Source organism: Nerophis ophidion, linkage group LG03 (assembly GCF_033978795.1).
Source record: "Nerophis ophidion isolate RoL-2023_Sa linkage group LG03, RoL_Noph_v1.0, whole genome shotgun sequence".
Taxonomy (NCBI): domain Eukaryota; kingdom Metazoa; phylum Chordata; class Actinopteri; order Syngnathiformes; family Syngnathidae; genus Nerophis; species Nerophis ophidion.
Window position 1 is genome coordinate 79,382,746 of NC_084613.1, and position 12,500 is coordinate 79,395,245.

Consider the following 12,500-nt stretch of genomic DNA (forward strand, 5'->3'; position numbering starts at 1 on the left):
ATTCTGATGTATGCTATTATGGTGCTACTTGGAGAGCCAAATGTTTTCTGAGCTGGTGAAAAAATGTTTGGCTGTATTTGAATACACATTTTATTTCCAAATTGTTTTATATTTTGGTCTTAATTAATATGATACAACAAATATGATTTTTTTTCCCCTAGTATTTTATTACACCTTTTTGTCAAACATTTTACCGTATTCTTTTAAAAGATGTGATAAATACTGCATTTTTGCACTATTTTAATACGCATTTTTTTTCCAAGCCCTCTGTGACCCCAAAAGGGCCAAGTGGTACAAAATGGATGGATTTTTTTTATATAGGTGACAAAAATATGTAGGTTCAATATTTCAATATTTATTTTTCATTGATCCATATTGAATTAAAACCGATTACTGTGAGTGTGTCTTTAGCAACTTGTTTTTATTATAGAATTTAAAAAAGTCAAATTTGTACCTGACGATGACCCGAAGATGATGATGATGATGAAGAGTTGGGGGGGATTAGTTGACACTGCTTGGTGACTGATGGCTGGTGTCTCTCCCTGAAAGGCAAACACACACACACACACACACACACACGACACACACACACGCTTGTTACCTTCTTGAGACCTTTGAAAAACGTCTACCTTTAAGGACCACCCTTTCGAGAGATATAAAGATTTGTATTTACAACATTAATAACATATACAAACTATGCAAATATAAAAAAGGTAAGCTTGTAGTTTTTTTTTTTGTTTGAAAAAAAACCTCAATAGCCACAGCACACACAGATAAGTTACAAAGAATACACAAGACTTGCAACAGAGTCAGTTTGAAAAATCCCTCCATTTTGGGACCACCCTAAATTGGATAAATTTCACACATATGCACGCGCACACACACACACACACACACACTGTTGTAGGCACATTGTATGCTTATGAAGATGAATATTGATGACTGACATGTAAGATGCGGAGTAATTCACTGGCTGAGAGTCTGCAGGTTGAGGCCAGGAGCAAAAGGTCACGTTGGGATAACTGGCGCAGTAGCATTGCACTGTAAGATTGATGGGAGGAGCTACAGAAGAAAAAAATAAAATACAAGAAAGTATTTGTTAAAGTTAAAGTACCAATGATTGTCACACACACTAGGTGTGGCGAAATTGTTCTCTGCATTTGACCCATCACCCTTGATCACCCCCTGGGAGGTGAGGGGAGCAGTGAGCAGCAACGGTGGCCACGCCCGGGAATAATTTATGGTGATTTAACCCCCAATTCCAACCCTTAATGCTGAGTGCCAAGCAGGGAGGTAATGGGTTCCATTTTTATATTCTTTGGTATGACTCAGCCGGGATTTGAACTCACGACCTACCGATCTCAGGCCGGACACTATGCCACTGAGTAGCTAATTCCACATCAACATCCACATAAATTGTCGATGTAAAATAACCTAACTTTTTGGGGGGGGATAAAACTTTTTACGTTTTATCAAAGCATTCATTTTGAATAATACATTACAATAATTAAAACATTTCTATCTACAAAATATATATTTTTTATTCAGGAATCAACACAAATTACTTTTTTTTTTTAATGTTTGTGAATGAGAGTGTGAATGTTGTCTGTCTATCTGTGTTGGCCCTGCGATGAGGTGGCGACTTGTCCAGGGTGTACCCCGCCTTCCGCCCGATTGTAGCTGAGATAGGCGCCAGCGCCCCCCGCGACCCCGAAAGGGAATAAGCGGTAGAAAATGGATGGATGGATGGATGTTCCCTATTGTGAATCATATTTATATAGCGCTTTTCTCTAGTGACTCAAAGCGCTTTACATAGTGAAACCCAATATCTAAGTTACATTTAAACCAGTGTGGGTGGCACTGGGAGCAGGTGGGTAAAGTGTCTTGCCCAAGGACACAACGGCAGTAACTAGGATGGCAAAAGCGGGAATCGAACCTGCAACCCTCAAGTTGCTGGCACGGCCACTCTACCAACCGAGCTATGCCGCTAATCAAATAAAAAAGTGTCTATTTTCTACACAAGTGACTGGACTGTGTAATATATATATATGTATATGTATATATATATATATATATATATATATATGTATATATATATATATATATATATGTATATATATATATATATATATATATGTATATACTGTAATGTGTATTTTGGCAGCATTTTAAGACGGTATTTTGTCCAATTTATTCTCCCTTTTTTTGTTTTAAGTGACAAATGTAAGCATTTTTGGCAGTACTTTAATAAAAAAATGGGTCTAATTTAAAAAAAAAAAGAAGAAGAAATGTATTCACGTGTAAAATATTGTAAAACAGTATTAGCAGTTTAAGTATTTTTTTTACTAAGTGTTATTCTATTTTTTATTAATTTAAGTGACAAATGTAATTATTTTTGGCAATATTTTAATACCAAAGCCTGTCAAATTTAAAAAAATTTTTGGCAGAAACATTTTGTTTTTCTATTTAAGTGACAAATGTAACAGTTTCTGTCAATACTTTAATACAAAAGGTTTTGTCCATTTTTTTTTTCTAAATATATATTTTTTTACCAGATTCATGTGTAAAATATAGTGATTCTGCATTCTAATACACCATTTTGTCCAATATTTTTTCCTTTAATAATTTAAGGGACAAACGTAACATTTTTACAGAAGTTTTGTCAAATTTAAAAAAAATATTTTCCCCTTATTCATGAGTAAAATATAGCAATTTTGGCAGCATTTTACACATTTTGTAAAAAAAAAAAAAATGTTTAAATCAAAATTTTTTTACATTTTAGTGACAAATGTAACCGTTTTAATAGAAAAATGAGTCCAATTTATATAAAAAAAAAAAAAAAAAGAAGAAATGTATTCACATGTAAAATATTGTAAAACAACTTCACATGTAAAATAAAGAGATTTTGGAAGAAAACATTTTGTTTTTCTATTTTTATTACTTTAAGTGACAAATATAACAGTTTCTGTCAATACTTTAATACGAAGGTTTTGTCCATTTTTTTCAGAATATTTTTTTTACCGGATTCATGTGTAAAATATAGTGATTCTGCATTCTAATACACCATTTTGTCCAATATTTTTCCTTTAATAATTTAAGGGACAAACGTAACATTTTTACAAAAGTTTTGTCAAATTAAAAAAAATATTTTCCCCTTATTCATGAGTAAAATATAGCAAATTTGGCAGCATTTTACACATTTTGTAAAAGAAAATGTTTTAATCAATTTTTTTTTACATTTTAGGGACAAATGTAACCATTTTTGGTAGAACTTTAATAGAAAAATGAGACCAATTTATATAAAAAAAAAAAAAAAAAAGAAATGTATTCACGTGTAAAATATTGTAAAACAATATTAGCAGTTTAAGTATTTTTCTATTTTTTAATAATTTAAGTGACACATAAAACTTTTTTTTCTGGCAAAACATTAATACAAAAGTCTGTGAAATAAAAAAATGTATATATGTTTTCCTTATTCACATGTAAAATAAAGAGATTTTGGCAGAAACATTTTGTTTTTCTATTTTTATTACTTTAAGTGACAAATGTAACAGTTTCTGTCAATACTTTAATACGAAGGTTTTGCCCATTTTTTTTTCAAAATATTTTTTTTTTTGCCAGATTCATGTGTAAAATACAGTGATTCTGCATTCTAATAAACTATTTTCTCCAATATTTTTTTCCTTTAATATTTCAAGGGACAAACGTAACATTTTTACAAAAGTTTTGTATTAAAAAAAATATTTTCCCCTTATTCATGAGTAAAATATAGCAATTTTGGCAGCATTTTACACATTTTGTAAAAAAAATTGTTTTAATCTATTTCTTTTTACATTTTAGGGATAAATGTAACCATTTTTGGTAGAACTTTAATAGAAAAATGAGTCCAATTTATAAAAAACAAAAAGAAAAAAAGAAAAAAAAGAAGAAATGTATTCACATGTAAAATATTTTAAAACAACATTAGCAGTTTAAGTATTTTTCAATTTTTTTGTAATTTTTGGGGCAACACTTTAATACAAAAGTCTGTCAAATAAAAAAAAATATATGTTTTCCTTATTCACATGTAAAATAAAGACATTTTGGCAGAAACATTTTGTTTTTCTATTTTTATTACTTTAAGTGACAAATGTAACAGTTTCTGTCAATACTTTAATACGAAGGTTTTGTCCATTTTTTTTCTAAATATTTTTTTTTACCTGATTAATGTGTAAAATATAGTGATTCTGCATTCTAATACAACATTTTGTCCAATATTTTTTCCTTTAATAATTTAGGGGACAAACGTAACATTTTTACAAAGGTTGTGTCAAATTTTCAAAAATATTTTTCCCCTTATTCATGAGTAAAATATAGCATTTTTGGCAGCATTTTACACAACATTTTGTAAAAATGTTTTCATTTTTATGTATTTAATAAAAAAATTTAAGTGACAAATCTAGCAGTTTCGGTCAGTACTTTAATCCAAAACCTTTGTCAAATTTAAGAATATATTTGTTTTACTTATTCATGTGATAAAAAAATAGCAATTTTGACAGCATTTGACACAACATTTTGTCCAATTTTTTTTTTCCCATTTGTATTTATTAAAGGGACAAACTTAACAGTTTCTTTCATTACTTTAATACAAAACCTTTGTCATATTTTGAAAAAAAATATTTTTCCCTTTTTCATGAGTAATATATATCAATTTTGGCAGCATTTTACACAACATGTTGTCCAATGTGTTTTCTTTCCTTTGTTTTCTGTTTTTTAAGTGAGAAATGTAACCATTTCCGTCAATAATTTGATTCAAAAACTTTGTCAAATTAAAAAAAAGGTGTTTCCCTTATTCATGAGTAAAATATATAAATTTTGGCAGAATTTTACACATTTTGCCTAATGTGTTTTTTTTTCCTTTGTTTGTTCTTATTTAAGTGACAAATGTAACAGCTTCTGTCAAAACTTTAATACAAAACGTTTGTCAAATTAAAAAAATATATATTTTTCCTTATTCATGAGTAAAATATAGCAATTTTAGCAGGATTTGACACAATATTTTGTCCAAAATATTTTCCCATTTGTATTTATTAAAGGCACAAATGTAACAGTTTCTGTCAAAACTTTAATACAAAACTTTGTCAAATTAAATATATATATATTTTTCCTTATTCATGAGTAAAATATTGCAATTTTGGCAGGATTTGACACAATATTTTGTCCAAAATATTTTCCCATTTGTATTTATTAAAGGCACAAATGTAACAGTTTCTGTCAAAACTTTAGTACAAAACGTTTGTCAAATTAAAAAAATATATATTTTTCCTTATTCATGAGTAAAATATTGCATTTTTGGCAGGATTTGAAATAACGTTTTCTCCAAAATGTTTTCCCATTTGTATTTATTAAAGGCACAAATGTAACAGTTTCTGTCCATCCTTTAATGCAAGTGTTTTTGTCAAATTAAATACAACCAAAGTGTTTTATTAATGTGTAAAATTGAACAATTTTAGCATGAATTAGCACATATTTTTGTCCGATGTGTTTTTAATCTTTTTCAATTATTATTAGTAATACATGAATTAAATTTTTATATTTTTTTACTTATGTTTTCATACACATTTCTGTCTATTTTGTACTTTTTTTCAGCATTAATTAACATGACAAAATGTTGTAATTCTTTTTTTATAAGTATACAAATATTGCCAAAAATTTTAATTGATAATTGTGCACAATTTGTACTTTTTCAAATTTTTTTATGTGACAATTTTGGTAAATTTTGGCAGTGCATCACATATGTTTTGTAATATTTTTGATGTGATAAAAAATGTCATTGTAGGAGCACAAAACTATCATTTGCTGTAAAAAAACAAAACAAAAGAAAAACACACAATATTTGACATTTCAAGCAATGATATGGTATTGGAAGTAGACAAAAAGTATGAAAACTACTCACCAGTTGATGTTTCTGCAGGCTGACCTGCCAGCAAAGCGAGCAGTAGAGTCCAACAGCACACACTCGGCATCATTTTTGCTGCTCTTCTCCTTCTATCTATTCCACACTCAAGCCGTGGTGCACAGTGAAGGAGGCGGCTGCTGATTGTTGGCCGTGTCGGCGGCAGCTGCTCTTAAGACGCGGCGACACTGAAAGTGAAAGAGGAAGGTGAGGCGCATCAGAGGAAAAGCCCTCGAATAGAAACGAGCGCTAGTTTTGTCACGTCATCAAGCAGGAATGTTCAGTTCTGTCTTTCATGGCGGCATTCATTCCAAACATAATAACTACATACATTGTGTACACTATAGGAATATGGATCACTGACATGTACATGGCGGCTAGGCGTAAACTAAGATAACACGATTTAGTCACATTTTAAAAGCGATTAAAAGCCATACAACTTGAAGTTGCCACGTTGTGTAAATGGTAAATAAAAACAGAATATAATGATTTGCAAAAACCTTTTCAACTTATATTCAATTAAATGGACTGCAAAGACAAGATATTTAATGTTCAAACTGAAAAATTATGTTATTTTTTTGCAAATATTAGCTCATTTGGAATTTGATGCCTGCGACATGCTTCAAAAAAGCTGGCACAAGTGGCTAAAAAGACTGAGAAAGTTGGAGAATGCTCATCAAACACTTATTTGGAACATCCAATAGGTGAACAGGCTAATTGGGAACAGGTGGGTGCCATGATTGGGTATAAAATCAGCTTCCATGAAATGCTCAATGTGCGAGCAAATTGTGGAACAGTTCAAGAACTACATTTCTCAACTTGCTATTGCAAGGAATTTAGGGATTTCACCGTCTAAGGTCCGTAATATCACCAAAAGGGTTAGAGAATCTGGAGAAATCACTGCACGTAACATTGCATGACCGTGACCTTCGATCCCTCAGGCGGTACTGCATAAAAAGTGACATCAGAATGTAAAAGATATCACCACATGGGCTCAGGAACACTTCGGAAAACCACTGTCAGTAACTACAGTTGGTCGCTACATCTGTAAGTGCAAGTTAAAACTCTACTATGCAAAGCCAAAGCCATTTATCAACAACACCCATATATGTATATATACTGTACATATGTGTATATATAAACATAGAGGTTTTTAAATACATCAAATCTAAATATATATATATATATATGTCTTGATTGGATTATCCAGAGAATAGTGCTCGATATCGTGGTAGAGCGCAATATGTAGGTGTGGGAAAAATCACAAGACTACTTCATCTCTACAGAACGGTTTCATGAGGGGTTCCCTCAATCATCAGGAAATCTCCTGATGATTGAGGGAACCCCTCAAGAAACAGTTATATATATATATATATATATATATATATATATATATATATATATATATATATATATATATATGTATATATATATATATATATATATATATATACAATAAATAATTATATATATGTATAAACGCAGACATTTGTATTATTAAGAAAATTCCAGTCCTTATAAATCCATCCATTTCCTACCACTTGTCCCGTTCGGGGTTGCGGGGGGTCGCTGGACCCTATCTCAGCTGCAGTCGTTATGAAAAAAAATCCTAAATATTATGAAGAAGGTTCATACATATATATGTATATATATATATATATATATATGAAATATACCATAGATATTTTATATATGTATACATACATACATATTATATATATATATATATATGTGTGTGTGTGTGTGTGTGTATATATATATATATATGTATGTATATATATATATATATATATAGGGACGGCGTGGCGCAGTGGGAGAGTGGCCGTGCGCAACCCGAGGGTCCCGGGTTCAAATCCCACCTAGTACCAACCTCGTCACGTCCGTTGTGTCCTGAGCAAGAAGTTATGTCGAGGCGCAGTCCTTGCAAGCGGAGTCCAGATGCTACCCATTAGAGCGTTCATGGACGACCTTACCATCACAGCAAGATCAGTGCCAGAAGGAAGATGCATTTTGGAGGACCTGATTGAGCTCACTAATTGGGCAAGGATGGAGTTCAAACCTGCAAAGTCCAGAAGCCTAGTTCTGAAGAAAGGGCGTGTTCAGGAACGGTTTCGCTTCAAGATCAGGGAGAACATCATCCCAACTGTCCAAGAGAAGCCTGTGAAGTGCTTGGGGAAGTGGTACAGGGCAGATCTCAAAGACCGACTGAGTGTGAAAGAAATGTTTAGCCAAGCAGAAGCCTGGATGACATCCCTAGAAAAGTGCGGCCTCCCGGGCAAGTATAAGGCCTGGGGTTACCAACATGGGGTTCTCCCCGTCTGCTCTGGCCACTCCTAGTTTATGAGGTACCTGTATCCACAGTTGAGAGTCTGGAGAGGAAGTTGAACACCTACTTGAGGAGATGGCTGGGTGTCCAAGAAGCTTCTGTTCCATTGGACTGTACAGCACAGGAAGCAAGCTACAGCTGCCAATAACATCAGTGGTGAGGAGTACAAGGTGACAAAAACACGCCAGGCTATGATGCTACGAGACAGCAAAGACGAGCGAGTACGACAAGCAGGCATTGTGTCAGGTCAGGCATAAAGTGGTCAGCTAGCGAAGCGCTGAGGGAGGCGGAGGATCGACTGCATCACGCGGACATTGTGGGATCAGTAGCCCAGGGAAGACTTGGTCTGGGTTGCTCTTCCAGAACAAATTGGAACAAAGCTGACCCAAAGGAGCGGCGAGGCTTGGTGCAGAGGGAGGTCCGAAAGGCTGAAGAGGAAAGCCGGCATGTCAAGGCAGTAACCATGAACAAACAAGGCAGCTGGACTAGATGGGAGAGTGTAAAAGACAGATCTCTAACCTGGAAGGACATCTGGAGCATGGAAGGCCACCGGATTAAGTTCCTGCTGTGTTCTACATATGATGTCCTGCCCACCCCATCAAACCTGCATACTTGGGGAATGGTAGAGAGTCCCAGCTGTACACTCTGTGGAAAGATAGCCAACCTGGAGCATGTCCTCTCCTCTTGTCACTCAAGTTTAGCAGATGGCAAGTTCCGGTGGCGTCATGACCAGATCCTTGCTCAGCTGGCACAGGGTGTTGAGCAGGCCAGGAAGAGGACAAGGCAGCTCTCTAATGGGCCTCGCTTCATCCACTTCATCAGGGCAGGTGAAAGCGCAGCAGCAGGAGGGAGGAACAAAGGAATCCTGGCCACGGCAAGCGACTGGGAGATGCGGGTCGACCTGAAGAAGCAGCTGAAATTCCCAGAGGAGATAGCCCACACAACCCTGAGACCTGATATTGTTCTGTGGTCTAAAGGAACTAAACAGGTGGTGCTTATCGAGCTGACAGTACCCTGGGAAGAGAGGATAGAGGAGGCGTATGAACGCAAACTCAAAAAATACCAAACCCTCATCCTCAAGAGCCAGCTAAATGGATGGAAGGCCTGGAACTTACCGGTGGAGGTGGGCTGTAGAGGCTTTGCGGGGCGGTCGCTCTGGAGAGCCCTCGGACTGCTGGGGGTCGAGGGGCTGGCTAGGAAGCGGCTGGTAGCCAACACCACTAAAAGGGCAGAAGAAGCATCACGCTGGATTTGGATACAAAGAAAGGTGCGGTGGCAGAGCCGACCTACTGAAGGACTAGGGACATAGAGTTGGGTGGCATTCAGCAGGGGTAGAGCCAGGACGCTGGATCTGCCGTCGAGCCCCTCCGAAGCGTCATGGGCTTAATTCGACGAAACGTTAATGACGGGGGGTGCCCATTTGAGAACCTTCTGATGCCAACCAACTGATGTCCAGTTAAGGTATGCGGTCAAACTTAGTCTTGACTCAGGGAGGAGGACGTCCCTGCCATGCAGAGTCCCGATGGTGCCTTGATAGAAGGAGAGATGAAGAGAGCGAGGCCACAGGCTCACAGATGGTGCAGGGGCGAGTACCTGTAAAGGTGAGCCAAGTTGCGATACCCTTATCGTATTTTGCATATATATATATATATATATATATATGAAATATACCATAGATATTTTATATATGTATACATACATACATATTATATATATATATATATATGTGTGTGTGTGTGTGTGTGTATATATATATATATATATGTATGTATATATATATATATATATATAGGGACGGCGTGGCGCAGTGGGAGAGTGGCCGTGCGCAACCCGAGGGTCCCGGGTTCAAATCCCACCTAGTACCAACCTCGTCACGTCTGTTGTGTCCTGAGCAAGACACTTCACCCTTGCTCCTGATGGGTGCTGGTTAGCGCCTTGCATGGCAGCACCCTCCATCAGTGTGTGAATGTGTGTGTGAATGGGTGAATGTGGAAGTAGTGTCAAAGCGCTTTGAGTACCTTGAAGGTAGAAAAGCGCTATACAAGTACAACCCATTTATCAACCCATTTATATATTCATATATATGTATATATACATATTATATGAATATATATACATAAAAATATATATATGTATATACATATATATATGTGTATATATATATATATATATATATATATATATATATATATATATATACATATGTATCAATACACTTAAATTATCATACATACATATGTATACACATACATATATGCGCGTACATACATATATACACACATATGGGTATATATATGTACATATATACAAATGTACATATGTATATATGTACATAAGTATATGTACATATATATATATATACACATATATACATATATACAATACTGTATATTTACACATATACATACATATATATTTATATACATCCACACAGTAAGAAAAAAATGTAAATATTTAAATACATTTTAATCATTTACAAGAATAAAATCAAAATACTGAAACAAAATGTGAAGAAAAAAACATATTTTATAATTGTATTGAGGTTTAGTTTGTGTGAGACAAGCAGTATTGACTAAGTTGACTTCTAACCACAGGTGCTGTCTAACCAGTTGTGCAGGTGTGGGACATACATCTTCACTTTTTTGACAAGCAACAATTTCCCACTCACTTTTATTGTTCTCCCTTGTCTCCGCACTCACGAGACAATCATTATTGCTGACGTACAAAACATCACAACTTCATTCTCGCGGTACCAATATTGTTCCCCCGCTGACAGAAACATAAAAATATATCCACGTTCCACGTATATTACAGCTGAGTTCGTTAGCGTGTTCTCGTCAGCTATTGTCTTTTTGACCGTCTTTGTTGTGCGGCCATGACAGTTTCCAGCCAGACAGGGAGCTGGCGTTGAGGCTCCAGCCCGACGTCGGGGCTCCGTCGGCGGACGTGCGCAGCGAGGTGAAGGCCTTGCTGATCCAGTTGTTCTTGGCCTCCTGGAGGTCGTTGGCCAGGATGCCTCTCTCGTGCTCCAGCTCCTGCACCAAACACTTCTTATTACAACCCACACAATCCTATCGTGTTCACTGATGTACAGTGGAACCCGCTTATGTCGACGCCCCTCGACCATTTGTGGTCTTATCCCCTGCGCTTTTTTTTTGTACGTCTGGTCATCGACCAGAATCGTTTGTTGAATTATACTATTTGTCGACAGAAATGGATTGACAGCATTAATATTTGTTTGTCTATATCAGGGGTCACCAACCTTTTTGAAACCAAGAGCTACTTCTTGGGTACTGATTAATGCAAAGGGCTACCAGTTTGATACACACTTCAATAAATTGCCAGAAATAGCCAATTTGCTCAATTTACCTTTAATAAATAAATCTATATATATTAAAAAATGGGTATTTTCTGCACATTTTTTTTCCATTTACAGGTTTTTTTGTAAAGAATAAATGATGAAAAAAACACTAAATAGAACGGTTTAAAAGAGGAGAAAACACGAAAAAAAAAATTTGAAACATAGTTTATTTTCAATTTCGACTCTTTCAAATTCAAAACTCAACTGAAAAAAATGAATAGAAAAACTAGCTAGTTAGAATGTTTTTGAAAAAAATAAAAAAATAATTTAGGGAACATGATTAGTAATTTTTCCTGATTAAGATTAATTTTAGAATTTAGTTTTAAATAGGTTAAAATTTAATCTGCACTTTGTTAGAATATATAACAAATTGAACAAAGCTATATTTCCAACAAAGACAAATCATTATTTCTTGTAGATTTTCCAGAACAAAATTTTTAAAAGAAATTCAAAATACTTTGAAGTAAGATTTGAATTTGATTCGACAGATTTTCTAGATTTACCAGAATCATTTTTTTCAATTTTAATCATCATAAGTTTGAAGAAATATTTCAAAAATATTCTTTTGCCGAAAAAACAGAAGCTAAAATGAAGGATTAAATGAAAATGTATTTCTTATTCTTTACAATAATAAAATAAAAATAAAAAATACTTGAACATTGATTTAAATTGTCAGGAAAGAAGGGGAAGGAATTTAAAAGGTAAAAAGGTATATGTGTTTAAAAATCCTAAAATAATTTTTAAGGTTGTGTTTTTTCTCTAAAATTGTCATTTCTGAAAGTTATAAGAAGCAAAGTAAAAAAATAAATGAATTTATTTAAACAAGTGAAGACCAAGTCTTTAAAATGTTTTCATGGATTTTTTAAATTCTATTTGAG

General features: G+C 34.4%; 2 protein-coding genes across 2 annotated transcripts in view; both read right to left on the reverse strand.

Moving 5' to 3' along the window:
• ebi3 (Epstein-Barr virus induced 3) overlaps nucleotides 1-6,101 on the reverse strand; it is an 11,498-nt gene extending 5,397 nt beyond the window's left edge. Inside the window, exons 1-3 of the mRNA XM_061893753.1 lie at nucleotides 5,936-6,101; nucleotides 948-1,062; nucleotides 455-542 (exon numbers count right to left, since the gene is read on the reverse strand). Coding sequence (XP_061749737.1) covers nucleotides 455-542; nucleotides 948-1,062; nucleotides 5,936-6,008 — 276 coding nt within the window. The 5' untranslated portion in view covers nucleotides 6,009-6,101. The remainder of the gene's footprint in view (nucleotides 1-454; nucleotides 543-947; nucleotides 1,063-5,935) is intronic.
• A 4,607-nt stretch (nucleotides 6,102-10,708) lies between these two features.
• LOC133550094 (rab GTPase-activating protein 1-like) overlaps nucleotides 10,709-12,500 on the reverse strand; it is a 23,695-nt gene continuing 21,903 nt past the window's right edge. The window contains exon 8 of the mRNA XM_061896165.1: nucleotides 10,709-11,296. Coding sequence (XP_061752149.1) covers nucleotides 11,099-11,296 — 198 coding nt within the window. The 3' untranslated portion in view covers nucleotides 10,709-11,098. The remainder of the gene's footprint in view (nucleotides 11,297-12,500) is intronic.